Source organism: Gymnoscopelus braueri (genome assembly GCF_963280865.1).
Source record: "Gymnoscopelus braueri genome assembly, chromosome: 5".
NCBI lineage: Eukaryota > Metazoa > Chordata > Actinopteri > Myctophiformes > Myctophidae > Gymnoscopelus > Gymnoscopelus braueri.
The window spans coordinates 1781278-1806746 of NC_137606.1; the positions used below are offsets into that span (position 1 = coordinate 1781278).

Consider the following 25469-nt stretch of genomic DNA (forward strand, 5'->3'; position numbering starts at 1 on the left):
TGTCTCCTAGCGGAAATACACTGGTCATCAAATTATTGGCTCAGGAATGCGACTAAAACTAAAACTAATCCATGAATTCAAGGCTTCATGGGGTGTGCAATTGATAGAAAATAAGTCATTTTTTGGGTGAACTACTCCTTTAAGATCTGCTATTTTTGGTGCGCAACACTGACACGCAAACTAAGTATAAATCAGGCTTTTACTGTCATTCTGTCATTTTGGGTCAAAAAAGACTGCATTCATCCATCCTCTGATTCTGAGAACAACAAGCAGCGGTCCATCTGAAGGACATTCCTCAGTTACTCCATGACGTTTCTGTTGTAATCATATGACAGCCGGCGCTTAGCAGCAGTGGTCTGAGCATGGTGATTGGTTGAAGGGAGGCCAGGGGAGAGGCGATGATTGGCTTTCAAAGGACTAGTCACATCTTCCTAGGAGGACAAAAGAAACAAAACACAGGTATAGGTCAACAGAAAACTAATGACAGATTGCTAAACACTGCGATCTATACTGTTATCTCAGTCACTGGTTCTCAAACTTTTTCGTGTCAAGGACCCCCAAATTGAGTATGTATTTGGCCGCATTTTTTTTTGTGCCAGGGACCACCAGAAAAGAAGATTTGTGTTTTTTTGTGAGGTCTGGGATGTTACAGGTACAGTGTATATTCTTTAAAGTGTGGGATGTTGTTGTGATCTGGGAAGCTACAGGACTGGGGCTTATGGTATTTTCTCCCTTTTTTTTTCAATGTTTGTGATACGTTGCACACACACAGGGTTTGAAACGAAAAATGTATGCACTTTCAACATTATAATCTACTATCTTTAAATGTAAATGGGTTAAATAGCCCGATTAAGAGGAGTAAAATGATAGCAAAAATAAAAAAGGAAAAGGTTAATATTGCCTTTTGGCAGGAAACACACCTATCTGGTGCAGAACACGAAAACATTTAAAAAAAAATGGGCTTTAGAAATACCTTCTTCTCCTCATACAAAAATGGTAAAAGGAGAGGGGTTGCTATATTGATTTCTAACTCAATCCGATTTGAACTCATATACGAAATAATTGATAAGGAGGGTAGATATGTTCTGCTAAAGGGGAAAATAGACCAAAAAGAGGTCACACTGTTTAATGTCTTTCTTCAGGAAAATATTTAATCTGATTGCATCAGAGTCATATGGTAGTCTCATTTTTGCGGGTGATATAAATGCTACTCTTCATAGCTCAGACTCAATAAATAAGAAAAGAAAGAGGACTTCTATAGAAAAACATATAAATAAGGCACTAGCGGACCTGGGGCTGATCAATGTATGGCGAGCTGTGCATGGATCGACCCCAGGATATACCTTCTTCAGTGCAAGGCACTCTGTACACACTAGACTGGATTACACATTTATATATAATGGAGACCGGCACAGAGTAAGGGAGTGTAAAGTGGGCCAGAGAGATCTTTCTGATCACTCAGGGGTGTATTTGACCTTTCATTTGGATGGTAGAAGGAGAAAAGCACTTTGGAGAATGAATACCAGGCTTTTGAACGACACAGCATTTAGAGAAACAATAGAGTCAGATTTAACTATATATTTACAGGACAATGATAGAGGAGATGTAAATCCAGGTATTTTATGGGATGCAGCGAAAGCAGTTCTTAGCGGGAAGATTATTGCCCAAACAGCCAGGATAAAAAAAGATCAAAGCCCAAAAATTGTCAAACCTACAGGAAAAACTGAGGGAGTTGGAACAAACACATGTTAAGAACAAGGAACCTTCTATAGTTCACCAAATCAGAAATGTTAAACAGGAAATAGACAAAATACTTAGTGAAGAAGTGGAAAAGAAATTAAGGGTAATGAAACAAAGGTATTATGAGGCTGGTCCCAAAGCAGCAAGACTGCTAGCCTGGAGGCTCAAAAAGCAGCAAGCTGAAAACACTATATATAAAATTACAGACCCAATTACAAATAAGATCACTAGCAATATGGATGGCATACAGAAAGCATTTGAAACATATTTTAAAACATTATACTCCCAACCGGATCGGGCAGATAAACACACAATTGCTGTTTTAAAAAAAAAATCATTAGACCTCCCCACAATTGGCACAGAAATGAACAAAACGCTAATTTCCCCAATAACACAAGAAGAAATAGATGATGCTATCTCTGGCCAGAATTCTAACAAGTCACCTGGGACAGATGGCTTTCCTAGTGAATGGTACAAATCTATGAGGGTGCAATTACTCCCTCTGCTGGAGAAATACTTCAACTACGTGTTAAAAGATAGTATCCTTCCACCTTCATGGAATGAAGCTTTCCTCTCTGTATTTCACAAAGAAGGGAAGGATAGGATGGAGTGTGGGAATTATAGACCCATAAGTGTTTTAAACACGGATTATAAACTATATGCCTCCATCTTAACGAAAAGAATGGAAAGTATAATGCCGTGGTTGATTGATGAGGACCAAACCGGATTCATAAGAAATAGACAGACTCAAGATAATGTACGAAGGGCCTTACATGTTATTGAACGGATTAATAATGAAAAAACTAGTGCTACTGTTCTCAGCCTCGACGCGAAGGCCGCCTTTGATTCCGTAGGTTGGGAATTCCTCTATTTGGTAATGCATAGATACATTGGTTTCTGTGAAGTTTTATACAACGTATCCAAGCACTCTACTCTTCTCCCACGGCAAGAATTTAAATAAATGGTAGCCTATCTGACTCTATAGCCCTGAAACGGGGGTGCAGACAGGGCTGTATGATGGAAATGTTGGAAATATATGGGTTTTACTCAGGGTATGTGCTCAATGTAAATAAAACTCAGGTCTTGACACTAAATTATACCCCTACACAGGAATACATCACAAAATACAACTTTAATTGGAATTCACCCCATATCAAATATGTGGGTGTAAATCTGCCCAAGGACCTGTCACAACTGTTTGATGTCAACTATGGGGGTGCAACTAGAAAAATGTATGATGATCTCAGTAGATGGAGCATGCTTCCTCTTGACCTAGGAGGTAGAATAAGAGCAGTCAAAATGGTAATCTTACCCAGATTGCTATACCTTTTCTTGTCACTACCAGTAGAAATACCCTTGAAACAATTGAGAGAATGGAACATATTTCACGTTTTATTTGGGACAGGAAAAGGCCACGGGTGACATTTTCTACCTTACAGCTACCTCGGGCGAGAGGAAGCATGTATGTCCCTCCCTTCTTTAAGGGATTATTATCTGTCAGCACAGCTGAGACCCCTTGTATATTGGTGTAACCCGTCCTATATTGCTAAATGGAAAAACATAGAGCTATCCTTAATGGATAAACCAATACAGTCATTACTAGGTTGCACTGAGGGAAAGAAAGGAATGTTTCAGACAGTGAGTCAATGGGTAAATGCTTCATTTAAAATATGGTTAGAAGTGGTTAAACGTTTCCAACTCCAGAGGGAGGCTAAGCTCTTAAGCTGGCCAGCATACGATCCTGCCTTTGTACCAGCATTACTGGACGGCAGATATAGACAATGGGTTCGTCTTGGTGCCACCTCCATATGTACAATGATTTAAAAAGGGGGTATTGACAGTTTTGAAAACTTGAGTCAGACTTATGGGTTGGCTAGGCAGGACTTTTTTTTTATAGATATCTGCAGTTAAGTAACAACATTTAAAGGTCTAATCCGGGGATCACACCAACTATAATTACTGTATTTTTTTATGCTTATAACTCAGGGAGTTATAAAGGTCTTATAAGTAAGCTATACAATGGAATTATGTCATTGAATAAGGATGCTACGATATATGTGAAACAACGATGGGAAAAATAACTTGACATTGACATAAGTGATGAAGTGTGGTCGGATTCATGGGAAACGCAATCAACGACTACTAACTCCCTGACCTGGAGAGACTTTTGCTGGAAAAACCAAATCTGCTTCTTTATCACTCCCAAACAGAAGTCTAAACAAACTGGGAACCAGCTGGACTGCTGGAGAGAATGTGGAGACACTATGGTCGATCATGCACATGTCTTTTGGTCTTGTCCTGCAATTCAACCTTTCGGGAAGGAGGTAGCAACACTTATCTAAAAAAATCTGGGTTTCAGTATCAATACTACATTTGAATCTTTGTATCTAGGACAAACCCCGGATGGACTGAGTCAGGATGACTCTTATTTACTTAAGATCCTACTTGCAGCAAGCAAAAAAGCTATCACAAAGAACTGGTTGCAGAAAAATTGCCCTACTATGGGGCTATTTGTCAGTATTGTGAGACAATGACCTATTCTTTGAGGCTCCAAAAGGAGTTGGGTGAAAAAAGATGGGGGAAATGGCTGGACTATTTAGATAGCGGGCCAGATCTCTGGTGATGGCTGGTTACATCCTCCCTGTTGTATTTGGTCTTGAATCCTGTCAACATGTTTCTGCTTCTATTACTGGTACCGAATGTCCCATGACCTCTTTTTATTTGTTTTTTGTTTGTTTGTATGATTATGTGCATGTTTTATTTTTACTGCTATTTTTCTTGCTGATTTTTTTGTACTATTTGATTGTATGTCATGTCTAACAACATTTTTAAACCTGAAAATAAAGAGTAGCAGATGTACAAGCTTGTAGATCTGCTATTTTTGAGTAGCCAACGTGTAAATGCATAGTGGTTAAAATGATTGTGATGTGGGGACCATCTGATGTGGGGACCATCTGGAACCTCCCCAAGGACCTCCCCAAGGTCCCCTGACCCCACTTTGAGAACCAATGATCTAAGTGATTACTCAGTAATGTGGTCTGGTCACCTTATGTCGGGTGTTTTTGGGCGGTGTAGCTGCCCCTATAAGTGGGGTTGGGACACCTCATTAGTACACCCTTCGCTGTACTGTGATTGGCTCATAATTAGTACACCCCTAGCATTAGTACACCCCTAGCTGTACTGTGATTGGCTGACTCTATTGGCTGACTCTATTCAGCACTGTGATTGGCTAGCGAGACACATGATGAAATCAATAACCTATAAATAGGACTATGCACTTAAAAAAAAATTTTTTTTTTGAAGTGAGCTTCCATCACTGTGATGACCACACCGCCCACTTCACACTGGGTGTGATTTTTATGTACACAATCATCTTTACTCACGGTGTAACTGTTGCCCAGATGAAGACATTGCAGCAGAAGGTCACGAGACACCCCACTGGCTCTCTTGTATCTCTGGTCAATCATTTTGTTCAAGTCATGGAAACTGTCTAACAGCCTGCAAGGTTAAACACAACATGAGAATGAATGTATAAGGGAGATCATGAATAGAGACAGAAGATGGATCTGGGTTTCCGTTAGTTGGTTTTTTTTTTGTGGCAGAGCAACGTGGCTGATAAGATCCTAATTTACGGTCCGATTGTTACATTTACCGGCCATAGTGTAATTAATGGACGTCACGTGCGTGCTTGCAGATACTACACCTCCTTCCTGTAGTGCTTCTTTCAACCACTTTATCATAGACGCACTGCGCTGTTCGTGAGTTTATGCCATATCATAGTTTCCTAAAGCATCATTTATACTCAAGTCACACAAGGGTGTCATTTTCCAAAAAGTTATGCGTGAGACACACACACGCACACACACACACACACACGCGCACGCACGCACGCACGCACGCACGCACGCACGCACGCACGCACGCACGCACGCACGCACGCACGCACGCACGCACGCACGCACGCACGCACGCACGCACGCACGCACGCACGCACGCACGCACGCACGCACGCACGCACGCGCACACACACACACACACACACACACACACACACACACACACACACACACACACAGATTTTGTGCATTTATAGATGGATTTATTCCTCCCCGTTTCAAGATGGCTGGCATTGTTTATATTTAACGGCCAGTTAAGAATCTAGTTGACCAAAGCAACCGGAAACACACACACACTCGCACGCACGCACGCACGCACGCACGCACGCACGCACGCACGCACGCACGCACGCACGCACGCACGCACGCACGCACGCACGCACGCACGCACGCACGCGCACACACACACACACACACACGCACGCACGCACGCGCACACACACACACACACACACACACACTCACACACACACACACACTCACACACGCATATATATATATATATATATATATATATATATATATGTTACAGGGAAATTGGCATTCCAGGGAAATTGAAAAAGGAGCGCTCGTTTTCACCCCCCCAGGCAATTCTGTAGAACCAACACTAGAGGGCAATGCAAGCCACACTAGACTAGACCCCCGGCCACACACACACACGCGCGCACGCATGCACTCGTGCACACACACACGCACGCGCGTGCGCACACATGCTCATGCTTTCAATTTGGTTTATTGAAAGCATGACTGTAAGATAATTTTATTGTGTTCTGGCTTTTAACATTTGTTTTAGTTTATCCACGACACACACGCACACGTGGATAGTAACCCATGAAAAGATCTATTCTCCCCCTATCGGTTTACAACTTCGGACGGCGCTGATTCGACTAGCAGACCATCGGCCGGTCGGCGCGGGCACTCGCGCCTTTAGGCGCTCGGGCGCGCCTCCTCGGCCTCAAGCTCTGCTAAGTCGGCGCGCCTCCATCATGGACAATAACTATTATCACGTGTGCGTGTGAACGGTGTTCACGCAGGGACGCGGGAAGTGGGGTGCTGAGGGTGCTGCAGCACCCCTGTTTTTTTTTTAAATTAAACAAATATATATCATTTTAAAAGTCTATATACACACTTATATATTAAAACAATGATGTATTTAACTTTGGGGAATAAAATATTTGTTGAAAAAGGTGAAAAAATGTGAAAAATGTGAAAGAAATCGCGGGACACATGTCCCCCTGGCATAAATGACTTCCAGCGTCCCTGGTGTTCAGCGTTCCCCTAGCGTAGCTTCCTGGTTGCTATGTGGGGGGGAACAACAAAAGCCAGGTCTGCCTCGCATCAAAGCCCCGCCTCGCGCCTCCTCCTCCTCCTCCTCTCGCCGCCTTGCATCAAAGCCCCGCCTCGCGCCTCCTCCTCCTTCCTCCTCCTCCTCCTCGCGAGGAGGAGCGCCTCGCGTAAAAAAACCTGTCTCGAAAAGCCCTGCCTCGCCCCGAAGCCCCGCGCCTAAAAACGAGCGCTCCTTTTTCAATTTCCCTGGAATGCCAATTTCCCTGTGACATATACACCAAACTGATGCACATGACCTGCTGACATGTCGACATGTCATTCAACAGTGTGAAATTTCAGTGTGACTGTAGAGGTTAGCTATCCACCTGTTTCCGCGGGAATTTACTGGAGCAAAAATCCTGTGTGGGAAACATCCTGCGGGGGGACCGGAAGTAGGAAATAGCGGCTCAGTGTGTTTACATTTGCCAGCAGAACGTAGCTGTACTGCGAACGGGCCTTTTGCATGTAGTTGAAGCGCAAGGGGGCGGGGGGCGGGGGGGGAGAGAGTCAGCGCACTGAAGTCAAGGCACAGACTACTGTGTTGTTGACGGACAACGGATGCACGCTTATGAGAAACAACACAAATAAAACCTGGCAAAACAGTTGCGTGCATTAGCGCAAGATGAGGATAAATGAAACATTCAGTCTAAATGTCCAGCAACTACTACCAATACTTTTGTATTTGAAACCTTACATTTCTCTAAATATTATAAACTCTTAGGACAGCCTAATACAAATATAATTTATGAAAAGGCTACTATAGGCTACAGTGAAGTCGGACTGAATGACTGAAACGTTTTTTCTTTTTTAACTCTCTTGGTGATTATCTGGCACAGTAGTTGTGGATTAGCAAACTGGACATTAATGTTTCCTTTTCGCGTGCGAATTACTGGACATTTAGACTGAATGTTTCCTTTACCCTCATCTTGCACTAATGCACGCAACTGTTTTGCCATGTTTTATTTGTGTTGTTTCTCATAATAAGCATGCATCCGTTGTCTGTCAACAACACAGTAGTCTGTAGTGTGCCTTGACTTCAGTGCGCTGACTCTCTCCCCATGCACCGCCCCCCCGCCCCCTTGCGCTTCAACTACATGCAAAAGGCCCGTTCGCCAGCTGCGAACGAGCTACGTTCTGCTGGCAAATGTAAACACACTGAGCCGCTATTTCCTACTTCCGGTCCCCCCGCAGGATGTTTCCCACACAGGATTTTTGCTCCAGTAAATTCCCGCGGAAACAGGTGGATAGACACAGTTTCATTCAGAGTAGAAAGACATTCACCGCAACTTCTATAATGTCCAAGTTCAGCCTCTTTAGGTGTCTAGGAGGCAGGGTTGGGAAGTAACGGATTACATGTAACGCCGTTATGTAAGCAGGATAAAAATAAAAAGGAACGGTAACGTCTTAGAGTACATTTTAAAATGTGTAATATGGATTACAGTAACAGGGGTGTAGTAACGGGGGTTACAGGCAGATTACATTCTCCCCCTCCCCTCATCAATTTTACAAACAAGTTATAAATTATTATAACACCAAAAACCACCAAGAGTGCACAGTCTGCAATGGATTCGTGGAGACGGCCAGGGCGCACAGCGCGCACCTCTCTCTACTAGGCTATTATTGTCAACACATCTCTGTGATTATAATTTTACTATAATCAGCAGAAGGGAGGGTGTCAATTCCTTGTGTCAATTGTGTTCATATAAGATGATAGTCTATTTAAAAAAGACAATTTGTGCATCGCGCAATGCATTGCTCCAATTTACACACGTCAGTTTTATTCATCGATTACGCAGGAAATAATGAACTGATTACAAAAACATAAAATTCTCTCTAATCAGTAACATGTAGGTGCACTTATGTCTATCAAATGTGGTTTTAATGAAAGGCAATCAAAGTCCAGAGCTTAGAATTAGAAGCCAAACATCGGATTTATGTTTCATGTAAAATCCTCACTGTGCGCTGCTGCGCACAGGACCTGTGTTGCCAGAATTTGCGAGAGAAATAAGCAACAAGGTCTATGAAAACAAGCCCAAAAGAAGCGACTACAGTAGGCTGCACTTTAAACCTATATATGTCGTCCATTGAACAATGTGCATATTTATGTATGTTGGCTATTTGAAAATAGACGATCTACAAGCTCACAACCGTTCTACCATTATTTACAAGCAACTTCAGAAAAGCAAGCCCAATGTGGCTTATAATAATCAGACCAGGCAACACTGCAGACAGAGGGATAGGAGAGCGCCGTGTCTTTTTATTAAAGGATATGCATTGTGGTGCTTTTCCCCACCCCCAAGCAGGAGGAGGTTTTATTTATTTTTTGAAAAGGTCAAATAAAATGAGGATTTTTATTTAAAGAGTAGCCTAATATAATTGTATAGAGCTGAGTTCTTTGTAGACTATATAAATGAGTCTTTATATTGTCTAGTCAATGTTTTAAACTCATGCCATGACTATCTAAATGAGTGTCGGCCAGGAATTTCAAAATGCTGTGTTAAGAGATTTTAGTTGCCACTGCTAAACTTTGACCACACAAGGATGGAGTTTAGATCCCATAGGGACGGTTGTGTTACTTACAATTGGCTAGTTGGTTGTCAAACAATCAAAATGGTACTGTAGGTCACCATACATTTTGTTATGATGTGTTATTGGTTGACACAATGACACTACAGTAATGTAACTGTTCACTGTTCAGAGAGGTCAAATTTTTAACAATTAAATTACCTTAACCATATTTCTGTTGTCCTTATCTTAATGTCATAGGCCAGGGACGTGCAGAAGGATTTGGAGAGGCAGGGGCTGGAATTTCAAAAGGGCACCTATTGGACTTTACGAACAATTACCATACTTTTAGGCCCAAAAACCCGAAACAGTATCATAACGTGCTTAATGTCCTCAAAGTCACGCACTCAACAAGCTTTGAACTGAGCAGATTGGACCTTCCGTTCCAGAGATAATGGCCAAAACAACTTGAAAACGGCCACTTTCGCCGGTTTTCGATCGCGATTTTCGATTGAAATTTTGGTCATTGTCGCCCGTTTTTCTTTAATAAAACAGGCTAGGAAGGTCGTACGGCGACAAACTAGATACCTGAGGAAAGTTCACTTTGAGCTGCATCCAACACATCCACTGCTATTTCCGTCAGCTTTACCGATAGGCCGCAAGGGGCAGTTGAAATTAATTTTTGGGTTTGAAAAAAAAAAAAACAGTCTGGAGAGGGCACTTTTTTACCGACGGGTAAAAGGGCAGGGGCTGAAGCCCCCTTTCATGTCTATGTGTGCACGTGCATGTCATAGGCTCAACATTCTTGTCTATCAATGGTAAAACGTATTTTATCAAATCAAATCGAGTTTTGCTTAAAAGTAATCCAAAAGTAACTGAAAGTAACTAGTATTTACTTTTTAAATTGGGGTACTCGGATTATGTTACTGGCTACAATGTTTAGCAAGTAATTTGTAACTGCAGGGGATTCCCTTTTAAAAGTAACCCTCCCAACCCTGCTAGGAGGGTCTCGTTCTCACGTGTTTCACTGCACTTTGCAAATTTAGCAGGATTAGAAATCACCCTGTGATTTTATATCTGCTGCGATTTGATGTGATTGTATACCTGATGCTTTTCATTTCTTTAACCATGTCACTTTGACCATGCACATGAAACTATGATACCTGCTGCTATTTGATATGCCTGATAATGTTTTCCACCTGCACAAGAAGCATTCATGTCTTCCGTAGTGCCATCTATCATTGCTAATATGTAATCATGCACCATATTGGACTTTGTATATCTTATGTGACTGACACTTCCTGCTATTTGACTCATTCTGTGTGCTGTGTTGCCTTCTTCTCCATTTTCTCTTACCTATTATAATACGTCATGTGACTGCAATGTTGAGAGAATTTTGCCCACTCTTTTACACTTAATCACGTGATGTGAAAATAAAGTTCATTCTATAATGATCAAAATGCAATATGATTGTGGACGCAAAAGGAAGTGTATCTACATGACACAGTAACTAGTAAGGTTCCATCTCATCTCTTGTGGCATCTTTACTGGCCTTTGCATTTGCTGAACTAATAATCATAATGGTCTTCTCACTTCTGTGTTTTCCCTCTAGCTACTATAGAGACACACGGGGACTACAAATTTCACGCCCACTTTTGAGACAGCGCCGCTACTCGAGGTCCGTTAGAACGATGAACTGCAGCTGCCAATGCATTCCCTATGAGAGGATATGAAAGTTAGCCTACTTTTAAAATTATCCTGCATTAACTGAAGACGATATTGATTTAAATAAAAATATGTTTCCAAATGTATGGAGTGTCTTTGTCAACATATCTTCTTGTTTTCTTAATAGTTGATGTGTTTCACATTTAATTTGCCACTTTAACGAGTTACCCATAATGCTAACACAGCAGAGGGTAGACAGCAGACGGGCATTTCAGTGACATCACTGTCTTTACGAGCGCCGAGCGCCGAGTACCCACTGTAGAGGCAGGAGACGTGGTCGCCTGCCCAACTAAGATATCGCCTCCCCCGAAAATGTGTCATTGCGTGCTTAATGTCCTCAAAGTCACGCATCCAACAAGCTTTGAACTGAGCAGATTGGACCTTCTGTTCCAGAGATAATGACCAAAACCTATTGAAAACGGCCACTTTCGCCAGTTTTCTGGGTATTGAAAAGCTCAAGGGATGCGTCCGTGACGTATATACCATGCGACCACTTAAACTCTGGATCTACGATGCTAGCGGTTTTGACATACTGATGGAGTATATTATAGTATATTGTGGGTAGTATATCGAGATGAAAGATATGGGACATTAAAAAGGACAAATTAAACAAATGGGACAGATTATTAGAACACAAAAAAAATCGCTACAGCCTCAGTAGTTAACCAGTGAAATGACGGTATTTTACAATGCCTCTCATAGAGATTGCATTGAGAGCTGCAGTTCATCGTTCTAACGGACCCCGAGTGTCAAAAGTGGGCGTGGATTTGTAGGCCTTCCGCTTCCGGCCGTGTGTCTCTATAGCACAAGGGACGCTTTGTAGCTCTCACTTGCAGTTCCTAATATCAACCACTAGATGGTAATCTTACGGTTTATAACTGCTCCTCTTACTGAGGCCATGTAGTCCATGAGCCAGACAAGATTTCATTACCGAAAGAGTGGGCAAAACCATACCTATATTAAATTGTTCATAGGGTCAATATAAGTAAATACATTTATCGTATTACAAGTTTTCTGAAATTGTTTTCTGAAAAATATGCAAATTAGGGCATGTTTTCCTATATAATGCACAATTTGCATATTTAAATATACAATTTCAGAAAACTTGTAATACAATAAATCATTGTCTTCATGTAAGTAATCAACTGGGGAAGTTTCATTATGATAACTATTTTTTAAATGTTGTGTTTTTTCACCTGTCATGTACGTATGGGGAAAATAACAAAATGTGTGATAACTATGAAAAAGCTACTCCTGTGGAAAGGTTATCATATATTTATTTACTTATATTGACCCTATAAACAATTTAAAGGTAGGGTAAGTGATATTTTTTGGTTAAAACAAAAAGTATTTTGTTAAAAGGTTAAAATACTATATTCTGATAGTAATCATTGCTATAGAGTGTTTGTTCAGTAACAGATGTCTCCCTGTCTCTCCAGCTCTTTAATAAACAGAAAATACATTTTTCGGTAGGTGTCAAAATCTCAGCCAATCAGGAGAAAGTACCCATTTTTAAGCTTAATTTGTATAGTGTTCCAGTTAAAATTTTGTCTGCTCATTTCTTAGTGTCATCACTTCCAATTTCACTTGTTTAATCTATATCCTGATTGAGTTCTCTGTCCTGGTTGGATAAAATTGGAAATGAAACTACAAAAAAAAAAAGAAAAACTACAAAATACATTTTCTGTTTTATAAAGAGCTGGAGAGACATGGAGACTTTTTATATGGACAGGACACTCTATAGTAACGAGCACTATCAGAACATAGACCCATTTTGCAATTATTTGAATAATTGCAAATCACTTACCCTACCTTTAAAGGTAGGGTAAGTGATTTGCGTTGGTTAAAATAATTGTTAAATAGCTCTATATTCTGATAGTACTCATTGCTATAGAGTGTTTGTTCAATATTAGGAGTCTCCATGTCTCTCCACCTCTTTATTAAACAGAAAATGCATTTTCGTTTCAGTTTCATTTCCAATTTTATCCAACCAGGACAGAGAACTCAATCAGGATACAGATTAAACAAGTGAAATTGGAAGTGATGACACTAAGAAATGAGCATGCAAAATTGGAACTGGAACACTATACAAATTAAGCTTAAAAATGGGTACTTTCTCCTGATTGGCTGAGATTTTGACACCTACCGAAAAATGTATTTTCTGTTTATTAAAGAGCTGGAGAGACAGGGAGACATCTGTTACTGAAAAAACACTCTATAGCAATGATTACTATCAGAATATAGTATTTTAACCTTTTAACAAAATACTTTTTGTTTTAACCAAAAAATATCACTTACCCTACCTTTAAGTATGGTTTTGCCCACTCTTTCGGTAATCATTGCTCAATTTTGGGGCTCTGGCTCATGGACTAATGGTTTACACTTCGACAGACATTCATCATTAAACTTTTACAGACATTCATCATTAAATGTTCTCCTTTTTTGTGATTTCATGTCATATGACAGAAGCCATTTCTTGCTACTATTTTGAACCAGGTGCTGGAAATCCCATGCTGTGTGTGCGATCCAGCCCTGGCTCCTCACTGACCTACCATAGTGTAAGTTTTCAAAGTAATGATAAAACTGTGTTTACATGATGCACTTTCCTCCAGTCTAGTAGATTGATGCCACGAGAGAGTGTCCCAAATGTCTTACAAATATATGTTCTTACTAAAATACTTACCCTTGGTCCTGGGTGGCCTCGGTACTGTCTGGTTCACCCCTGAGGAGCTGGGTCAGTGTGGGGACAGCATCTGGGTCACAGGAGTGTGGTACAGGCAGGGAGGGGAAGGCCGCAGCAAACACAGCACTCTAAACAAGAGAAGAAGAGATGTTCTCCACTTATCATGATTCATTATCCATTTGATGTGGCCTGTATGTTTCTCTTCACCGTGGTCTGCATGTGTTATATGTTTTGCCACTAAGAAAATATTCATTTTTGGGACAACATGAAATTGAACCTGGACATCATTACATGGGCACAAATGCAGTCAAACTGAGTAATTAAAGGACCATAGAGCATCGCAGTTCCCGCCCACTTCCTGGTTCCACTTCGAAATACTCAATGCATTTTTCCCATTGACATTTCCAAAAATATTTATATCAATTAATTTAAGCCTAGAATCAAACCATCCAGGGTCCTGGTGAATCATGACCATAAAACATTTTTTTCTGTGATTTATTTTATTTTATATTTAATTATATGATATACTATATTTAATAAATACCCTTTGTTTTGCCGTTTTCAAAAAAGTTTTTTCACAGAATCAAACGTTTTATGGTCATGATTCACCAGGACCCTGGATGGCTTGATTCTAGGCTTGAATTAATTGATATAGATATTTTTGGAAATGTCAATGGGAAAAATGCATTGAGTATTTTGCAGTGGAACCCGGGAAGGGGCGGGAACTGCGATGCTCTATACACACCACAATATATTTCAACCACACTGGCATGCTCCTTTGTCCCAACTGTTTGTATGAAAGATTCTCAAAAACAAAACAAAAAAGGGGGGGGGGGGTTATTTAGCCTGGTAAACCCCCCCCCCCCTTCCGGAAATCTCATTTGCATTTGATTTCAGGAATTGGGTCTGGCCTGAAGGCTTATCTGGGCGTTTCTTGCCCGTCCACCAAATGGACTCGCCTATCAGCGTCGTCGCTCATTGTTCTGTGATTGACAGTGAAAGTTGGCCAATCAGGTGGCGAGTTCGAGTGAACCCGAATGGATCCGAGTGCAGCCTCTCTTTTAAGACTTCAAAACGCTCTCAAACTTCTTTTTAGAGGCACGGAATTTACTTTTAAGATATCGTTCGGATAGAATTGAGTTGTTTAACTTCATATATGTGGTCAATTAATCATGACAGAGCCTATTTAAAAAAAAATATCAGAGAACCGGCAGGGGCGGGCAGTGACACGCATGTATCCGAATAAAGCAACCTATTTTCGGTATGGCCCTTTCAAAACTCCCCTTGTGTCACATTACTCTGGAGCTGCTGTAACGGACTGCTGATTGGCTGAAGGAGTTGTCATTCAACACTACTACTCCCGCCCAGCTCCCGCACACAGCCAAATTGACGAATGGGCGTTCATGCCAGACTCACTCCGGAAATAAAATACAAATGAGATTTCCGGAGTGAGGGTTTACCAGGCATGGGGTTATTGGATATTTGATATAAATTCTTAAACTAACTTATACATTGCTATTCTCCCAGTAGCACACTGCCTACTGAATTATATTCTCCCAGTGCAGGCAAGACTATTGTTCATGTCCATCTTTCACTGAATTGTATCTCACGCTGCCTACAATGTCATATAAGCATCAACTTAGATGACAAATTAGGACAATTTACTTTTAGTAAGGGATGATTGGGGACACATTGAAATTACCTGCATCTAGTTTTCCATGTTTAGTTTCGAAATTAAAGTAAGACAGTATGACATGAGTACTAACTGCACTACTGCACCAGCTACTCTATTTGGGACTTGAAAACAGAAACATTAACATCCAAACCCAACCTTAGAAAGAGGCAGTTTGTTTAACTTGCGTTTGAGTGTTGGAGTGTTGGAATGTCTGGCCAGTTGGGTCAATGCATGGGGCTTCTGTCCTAATGCTTATCGCCAGGTCAAGGTTCATCAATGGTGAACCCGACATTCACACACAATAACAATGTGTTGTGTTTGTTGGAACACATGGCCAAGCCGGACGAACCATGGGCGGTTCAAATCCCTAGTCTCTGTGGTGGCGAAGGGCAGAAACTTTACCCCTGTGCCACCCAAGCGTCGCCATACTTCCATATTATTGAAATATCTCAAAAGACCATAAGACTTATTAAGCCATCCGTGAACAAAAACATGAAAGAGCATGAAAACAAGAGTGTACCAGATTCTGATTGGTCGACGGTGTGTCTCTCTCTTCCACAGCACTGACTGGCCACCACTGGCCCATTGAGTCCTGGCCCCCACCCAATGAGTCCTGAGGAAAGGCTGTCCAGGTGTCTTCTGATTGGTGTGATGAACCGTCACCCCAGCCTGACGTCCAATGAGTAGTTTCATCTGTAATGACATGGTTCCCAAGTGCTGGCACATGAACACAAACGCACAAACGCACAAACGCACGCACACACGCACGCACGCACGCACGCACGCACGCACGCACACACGCACGCACGCACGCACGCACGCACGCACGCACACACACACACACACACACACACACACACACACACACACAAAGAGCTTGCCATTACTGCAATATGATATTCCATCAAATACTGTTGTAGTAGCTATGTGTGCAGAGCAGATATTTGACGATGCTATGAATAATTGTCATGTTTATTGTTTACTGGAGGTTTTTGTCCACTTTCAACCTGACGTTTCAACCTGTTGAAAATAGACAATCTAGGGTTACGCTCATAACGTGACATATGACTATATAGGGCTGTCAGTATATTATGTAGACCAGCATGTAGAATGATTATTATTTTGAGATAAATATTTCACAGATTCATTCAAAACAGAGAGTCACACACGTTCATAGATAGAGTGTGACTCTTGGGACATTACTTGCTGTTAAAAAATAAATACATTCACAAATTCAAATATTTGAATGTGTTAGTTTTAAGAAAGTAAAGTAAAGTGTGCAGAAGTTTTTTTTGCAGACTAGTATCTACAGCATGGAGCTCTGAAATGCAGTGGTGTAAAGTACATTTACTCAAGTACTGTACTTAAGTACACTTTTGAGGAATTTTTACTTTACTGGAGTATTTCCAATTTTCAGTACTTTTACTTCCACTCCACTACATCTCCGAGGCAAATATTATACTTTTACTCCACTACAATTATTTGACAGCTTTAGTTACTAGTTACTTTATAGATTTAGATTATTATCACTAAACTACAAGCTCACAATGCGTTGCGATGCGACGCATTGTGAGCTTGTAGATCGGCTATTTTCAAAAGATTTGTATACATTTTGAACTTGTGAAATGGGACATTCTGCACAATGAGTACTTTCACTTTTGGTACTTTAAGTATATTTTGATGCCAATACTATTGTACTTTTACTCAAGTAAATCTTGATTACCGGACTTTTCTTTACCGGAGTATTTCTACACTGCAATATTGATACTTTTACTTAAGTAAAAGATGTGAGTACTTTTTCCACCACTGCTGAAATGTTTCTATGGGATCTCTAAATGCTGGTATGTAGGCTACCTCCTCCCCCTCTGTGTGTGTTTCTAGCCTGGACAATGCTGATGAGTTACAACACCTGAAGTAGGGTAGTAATAGTAGTAGTAGTAGTAGTAGTAGTAGTAGTAGTAGTAGTAGTAGTAGTAGTAGGATAGTATTATCCTACTACTACTACTACTACTACTACCCTGACATCTAGTTATTATTATTATTAGTACTAGTAGTAGTAGTAGTAGTAGTAGGGTAGTAGTTAAGGATGTAAAATTGTTGTTTTAAACGATTAAAGCAAAAATGATCTTGTTTGTTGCTTGGAGGTTTGGTCATCCTTTTTCCAGACATAAAACTGCCTATTCTACTGAGAAATTAAGCATAGCCCCTGTGTTTGTTTGTGTGAATATCTCTTTAAACTGCTGCCCCATAACCTGAGGCTAATAGGAGCTTACAGTCCCAAGCTCTCTGTGCTGGGTACCTCCCTCGCTTCATCTCCCCTCAGCCCAGCTCAATGAATGATTAATATACTCTAGAGAGAGGGAGAGGGAGAGAGAGAGAGAGAGAGAGAGAGAGAGAGAGAGAGAGAGAGAGAAAGAGAGAGAGGGGGGGGTGGAGACAAGGGGTAGAATGAGAAGGAGATGAAAAAAGGAAAGTGCACGAGTGAGAGAGAAGGAGAATGTTTTGTTATTAATCTAGGAATCCAGGTCAGATGAGACTTTGGACTGTTTCTTTTTCTGTCTTTTCTTTTCTTTTTTTTACAGTGGGCTAACCACATCAGGGCCCAGCACTACATGGTTACGCAGAACGTTACCAAAATATCACAGGTTCGATCCCTGAAACAATCCATCAACTGCCATTTAAGTGTCCTGAGTAAAGGTCACTTATTGTACAGTAGGTTCCTCTTAGTGTTAAATGTAAACACCTGAATCATAATGCCACAACTAGGTGTAAGAATAATAGATAACTGTTGTGTTATGTGTACAGGGATTAAAGCAGTGACATAATTACGGTAAGTAAGAAATAGCTATAGCTCAGGCCTTGTAGCGCTGTCCAAGCTAGCCATAGTGGAAACGAGGCTTAGGTGATTACCAGAGGGGGTATGCTGCAAGAACAACAAGAACTGACTAACACTGGCAACAAACAGATACACTCACACAGCTACACACAATTTCTTCTTGGGAGTATTGTGTGGGTAAATGTAATATTCTAATAATATCATATCTATACATATAGATTTAAAAAAAAAAAAAATGGTTACCCATTACGAGATACAGAGTCCATAATGGGCTACTAGAACTTTTCAAATTTTTGTTATGAGTCTCTTCGTGCTCTCTCTCTCTCTCTCTCTCTCTGCTTGCTCCTAACCACGTGTTGGTGATTTTTTTGTTGTTGTTGTTATTTTGGGGGGCATTTTAAGCCTTATTGACAGCGGTAGTGGAGAAAGGAAATGCAGAGGTAGGGGGCTGACATTCAGAACATAGTCCGGCTGGCTGACCAGGAATCGAACCGGGGACTCATTGATCATGGCATTTTAGGCCCATGTGGTATGCGCCCTAAACAGTGGGCTAGCGGGTCACCCCCTGACCCTAACCACGTGTTCTAATAGGTTCTAATCATGTGTTTTGTGGCACTGAGACAGGCAGGCAGACTACTGGAGGCTACTTCACTATGCTTTTAGTGTCAGCTCAGTCAGCCATAACCACTGATCTGACAACAAGACAACCCTACTAATGCTTTATGAAAGTGGGGGGAGAAAGGCAGAGAGACGGACAAAGAGAGAGACACAGCAGAGGAGACATGTAGAGTCGGGAGAGAGAGACGGATGAAAACGGGCAAAGACAAAAGAGATGGAGAGAGCTACAGACAGAAACAACGTAACAAAGAGAAAGGGAGAGGCAGACAGACACAAAGAGAACGCTTGGCCAGACAAACAGACGCAGAGGGGAGAGTCGTATAGAGACACAGTGTAGCAACCATCAACACTTACCTACACTACCCCTTTTCCCACAAGGCACTGGGGCAGGCATGGCAAATCCCTTGCACCATGCCGGGTCTCCCTCTGCCTGCATGAACACTCCAAATTCATCTTCCTCCTCTTCCGTGTCCTCCTGCCTCCCCCTGTCTTGCTCACCCGGCTCGGTGGCCACTGTGTTGCTCCACGCCTTGTCCCCGTCTCCGTCCTGACCCTGTTCCTCCTCTCTGCTCGCTAGCGCGGCGCTGTCCCCTTCATTCCCCCTTTCGCTCCCTCCGTCCAACTTTCCCCCTGTCACTGTGGCCACCCCTACCTCCAGACAGGGCAGGCCTGTTGCCATGGCTCCCATGGGGGGCAAAGGGGGGGCAGGATTAGCCGGGGAGGGTGCATGTGAGGTAGGGGGATCAAGGCGAGCCGAGTTAGCAGTAGCGGCGGTGGACGAGGGGTTTCGCGAAAGTGGACCGGAGGTCTCTTCATTGACAACAGCACAAGAGATATTTGCAGTAGTGTTAGAGGTTCGAGAGAATGAACTACAGGGCACTGAGTTCACCAGAGAACAGGCAATAGCCTCTCTTTTCTTTGCCTTGTCCCACTCTCCTGCTTTCCCAATGTCCTCTGGAAACCGTTCTGTTCTCCATTCATCTGCAGACTCCTGTCTAATACACTCACTGGTAAACTCATTCAGCTGCTCACCTGTGTTAAGCTCATTTTTATCGTGTCCTTTAATAGCGCCATCTTGTAGTCCTTCGTAGCGCTCTTTCCTCCAAATCTCCTCAGTTTTGCTCTCAACTGTTTCCTGCCTCCACTCTAAATTCTCTCCCTCCTGTAACTTGCCTTTCTCCTCTCCTCTGTATTCTCTTGTCGCCTCATCTCCCTTTTCATTGTCTGTCACATCATTTAGCTCCGTTCCACTACATTCTCCCTCTTCTATTGCCTTTTTGTCCTGCTCTTCGGTGGCTCTTGAGATCGCCACAGCTGTCTCAAACACAGAGGCATCTCCGTGTCCACACACCTTTATTTGACGTGGAGGAGTCCTGTTACTCTCCTCCTGCACCTGCCTGTCCTTACTGTTTCCAGATGGGTTCTCTAAAGAGTTCGTACTGGGGCCTCTGTCCTTTTCAGATATTGACTGGGTGTCTTTGTTCAATTCGGACCCTGGTTCATTGAAACTATCAGTCGCGGGGCTGGCCACGTTTTCCACATAACACATGTCATTGCCAGAGTTCAGTGCTTGCAGAAGAGATGTGTTATCCAATTCTTCTACAAGTTTTGGATCCAATTCTGCTGTATCCAAAACCCCAGCGTTGCTTTCCCCTATGGGCTCCGTCTTGTTACTGTACTGTGTATTGTCTGTTGTGTTGTTCTCCTGTACTACCCAACCTGTACCGGACCCCTGATCTACAGTGGAGGTGCTGCCCTCTACAGGGCTGGATGGCTCTGTGGTTTTGAAAGGGGAGTGAGGAACAGGGCGGTGGGAAGGACAGTGGGAGGAGAGAGGGAAAGTGTCTTCCTCAGAGCGGGACACGTCCAGGCAGAGACAGATGTTACTCTTCCCTGCTTCCTCTGGACATTCTGACTTTGCTGACTCATGTTCAGCCTCATTACCTCGCTCCAGGTCAATAGATCCCGTCCTAGTGTTCACCATCTCACGAAGGTCTTTAGGAGTAGATTTGACTGCAGCACAGGTTAAACTAACAATCTTTCCTGTGTCATTACCGTCTCCATTGTGTCTCGGGGTAAAATCACTGCTTATATCAGCGTCGTCATTAATGTTGTCACAATTTCCTATATGCATTCTCACATCCCCTTTGGCAACATCGCTCTCTCCTATTTGGGAGGCATTCTCGTCCCCTCGCTCTGAATATAAATGCTCGCATTGGGAGGTTTGCGTCTGCAGAGCTGCCCATGTCTCCCTGGTCTCCTCGGTTACCTCATCTCGCGCCTCACAGCTGCTCTGGGACTCTGGGTCGGAGGGGCTCAATTCCAGGCTGGAGGGTGGCACAGAGGAGTCATGAGACTTTAATCTGGTTAGACCTTCCCTCTTCTCCATCATGTCTTCCTCTTCCTTTGCCTTTTTCATCTCCTCCACTTCATTGCCAAGTCGGATCGCATCTCCCGCTGATCTTTTATCTCCATCCCGGCCCCCCTGCTCTCCTCCCATTCCTCTCCTTGGGCACGGAACGCAGGTCTTATCCGAAGTGTCGTCGCAATGTCTGGGGCTCCTGTTTGCTCCTTCGCTGTCCGGCTTAGGACCCCTGCCATCCCGCGGGGAACAAGGAGCCTGTTCAGTGCTCACGCTGTCACCAGGAAAGCCTCCTTTGTCTCTCTCTTCCTGCTTTTCTTGTGGAATTACTCCTCCAGCACCCGCCTCCTCTTCCTCCCTGGCCCGCTTCTCTCTTTTGAGGCCTGTTCTCTCCTGTCCGCTGCCTGCCACTGCTGTGCCGCAGGACTTCCTCCATCTCCGGCCGGAACGCACTCTAATGCGGTTTACGCAAACTGGAGGAGTCGGCCCACTGTCCCTCCTTCCCACCGGAGGTTCTCTGCTCCCTCCTCCCCCCACCTTCCCTCTCAGCCAACCTCCCACCAGTGTCGAGGGGCCTGTATGGGCCAGGCCAGTTGACATGCCCAGAGAACAAGCCCCTGGCTTGGTCGTTGAATACAGGCAGCTGCCTTTCTCAGTCCGGAGGAGGAGGCATTGCGTCTGCGTCTTCCCACAACCCTCTGAGGTTTTCAGGGTAGCGACTGTTACCAGAGCCCCTATACCAGCCTGTCTGACATTTACACCCAAGGGAAGCCCATATCCCATCCGACCCCACTCCTCGTACACATCCGCGGGCCTGGGGCAGGGAGGTGAATTACCTTGACCTGCTGCGGGTGGGACTGCAGGAGCCTGTATTCCTCCCACCAGTTCACCAGCCTTTCGTCGGTTCTTAGAGAAGAGGGCCCAAGCCCTGAGGCCCCTGACTAGAGGCAGGTCCCCAAAGCCAAGGTCCAATCGGCTGGGGAAAAGCAGAGGGCCTTTGGGGCATTTCTGGAGCATCTCCTTGGTGGAGGCAGACACGTTCAGACAGGGGTAGTTGTTGTTGTTATTTTGTTGGAGCATAGTGCTCGTTTGTTTTTCTGGTCAATCCTTGCTTTGTTATCCTTTTCAAATACAGGTCATGCCACTGAAATTAAGTCTCATTCATGAGAAAGTGCCACCCCTCTATCGAGTATCTCTCATTGATATGTAACAGCTCATTTTCATACAAATTGGAAAAGAAATGACTCTGCCGTCGTGATGGAGAGAGCTTCCCTACTATCAATAATTCCTTATTAAACAAAGGAGTGAGAGCTCATTCCGAGGAGGACAAAAGCATCATTAAATGATGAGAGAAATGCATTCCTTTTTGTCTGACATTGAGTCAGACTTGAGTCTCAGACTCCTAATTACTGCCTAACTTTCACAGGCCCCCGGCAAAGAGAGACAGCCCCGGTAACCGTCAGAGCTGTCAAAGTTGATGATGAAGAAGATAATGAGTGGTTTGGGTTTCTCTCCGACTGAGTCCTGCCGACAGTGTTGTCAACACTCCTCTCCCAGCAGCTTCATCACAGCCTCTGTAAGCTAAGCTCTTCTCACAGTGGTGTGTTGGAGTGAACGCAGACAACCACCTAAAGAGAGGGAAAACAAAGGAGGCAATCAGAGCCTTATAATAGAAAATATGATTTGGTGGGTCCTTGGCAGCATAAATCATTCAAGGATTCTGGGATGTACTGTATAATTGAAAATAGATTTTGTTTGTTTGCTTGTTTCACATTCCAAGGGGTGAATACTTTGAAAATCATAATTTACCGTCACGATTCACTCCTTGAGTTGATTCCATTTGTGAAAATGATCTCACTAGATCACCATGTTTATGAGGTTGCCATTAAACTGTCAGGGTCACAGGAAGCAACAGAGGAAATAACTATAAACCTGATTTAAGTAACAATGGTGACTCTATCATGTATTTGTTTTCTTTGTAAAAGGCCATCAGATAATTCCAATCAGATAAATAAAGGAAGGTGCATATCTCACTGAAAAAAGCAGGTAGGCTGCCCTGTGTGTGTGTGTGGGTGTGAGCATGTCAAAGGTCAACCAATTAAAACCTTGAACCTTTTCAATGTTCTACTCCTACACAAGAAACTGTTATTTTCAAGTACTAAAATATAGGAGATTAACAACCGACGCCATCAGCCCTGGGTAGATCGAGTAGCCTATAGACTGACTAATTATCATACAACTATCATATTATGATAAATACATATAGGGGCCACTTGTAGGCTAAATATGAAATGCAGCTCGCAATATATGCACTCGCCATACAGTACCTTTGTGTTCTCCGATGTTGACTGTTACTACTTGTTATTGTTATGTTATTAGGGATACAGGATAGGTGGGCACTAGGGACATCTGGGCACTTAGATGTAAAATTGGTTAAAATGTTAAATACAATATTTGAAAAATTGTCTTATGTAAAGTATACATGATGTGAACATGCACGGCACATCATTATCAGACTTAATTTTATCCTTAAACTTTTTGTTTATGCCCCAAAATGACTGAATATACAGGTTTTGTAGACATTTGTAGCATTTGTAGAAATATTAGACCTTAATAGTCGAATGTTTAAGCATGTATACTTTACTTTACTTAAAAAGATTTTCCAATTATATATATATATATATATATATATATATATATATATATATATTTTTTTTTACATTTTAGACAAAATAGCCAATTTTACATTGAGGTGCCCAGATGTCCCTAGTGCCCACCTATCCTGTTACCGTTATGAGCTACTGCATGTAATAATAGCCTAATAATAATAATAATAATAATAATAATAATGATAACAACCTACAATAATCAATAAATTCACCTCAAAATATATAGCCATACAGATCGCACTTCACGTTGACAATGAGCTTACCACAGCCATGCACACATCAACCCGTATTCGCCAGAATTCACAATTTCTTAGCCAAATGTAAAAATGGGTCTACTTGGAGAACCCAGCATTATTAACGTTACTGGTCCAGCATTAGCCTAAACCTAAAGGGGTTTAAAGCTCCCACCATGGTCGATATTTCTGTCTCTGTCTTTGTTAGTGTAACGGATACATAGTATCCTTGAATTGTTTACAGACAGGGCTTACTGGATGTTGATCGGGCTCTGGAGTCTGGAGCATCTTCAGCGAGGCATCCTTCCCGGACCAACGGCCTGTACAGCGTTAGAATTGTTGTTGGGCCAGATCCCTTCTCAACGTCAATACCAATCTACTGTAGACGCAGACAGTCCTGTTTTCCTTTCATTGGCCCCCTCTCGTTCTGCCATCCACCGCCGTTTGTGTCATCATCATCACCCGTCGTGGATCAGCAGCATCGTGCCGTGTAGTGGCCGCATCCTTACCGCAGTAGGCTGCGTGCGGTTGGGCTCAGCCAGCAGCGGGGGATGATGACGGGGAGGTGTTTAACTTGCAGCCCACTCACTCACACTCGTAGCTTTACGTCGCACGACATCATCAGCGTACTCGTGAGTAGATCGAGTATAGACTGTCTGACTCACACAATGGGAAGACGTCATGCACCTTTGCGCCCTATACTTTACCACCTTCTCTCCTCCAAAGTCCCGCCTCTCTGTTATTCTATGGTTGGTTATTCTAGCCCTGATACAGTCATGTAATAACCAACCATAGAATGACAGTCATGGATGAACTTCAACACAGTGTTTGTAGTTTCTCCCTTTTTAGCCCGTACATCTACATAAACGTTCAGATTTCTAATATAAAGTGCTTACCCCATGGCCACGGATGTTACAATTATGTACGGGTCCTCAGCAGTATCCGTATCTTCCATATAGTTCAATAAAACGCATTTTAATCCGATTGGTGGCCATTTCCCTCGCATTTTCTCCGCAGGATTTCAACTCCGCGATCCTACTGGTTGGGAGGTGTATTGCACGTTGATACATTATGTGGTGTGATTGTGCTATGCAAGAAAGACTACAGGGTCGACAGGCGATGACGTCACGGGAGTGCGACCGGCGTGATCATCACAGCTGTAGTCATCAGAAAGTGAGGGACATGTGTGTGAAGGAGTGAA

At 42.7% G+C, this 25469-nt stretch overlaps 1 protein-coding gene across 1 annotated transcript; it reads right to left on the reverse strand.

Moving 5' to 3' along the window:
• On the reverse strand, nt 1–22446 carry LOC308085203 (uncharacterized protein; the record flags this gene model as incomplete). The annotated part of the gene is made up of 5 exons (XM_080428285.1): nt 1–431; nt 5124–5238; nt 13876–14003; nt 16071–16267; nt 19359–22446. The coding sequence occupies 5 exons, from the start codon at nt 22444–22446 to the stop codon at nt 300–302; spliced, it is 3660 nt and encodes a 1219-aa protein (XP_080284411.1). The 3' UTR covers nt 1–299.
• Between the last annotated feature and the right edge of the window lie 3023 nt (nt 22447–25469).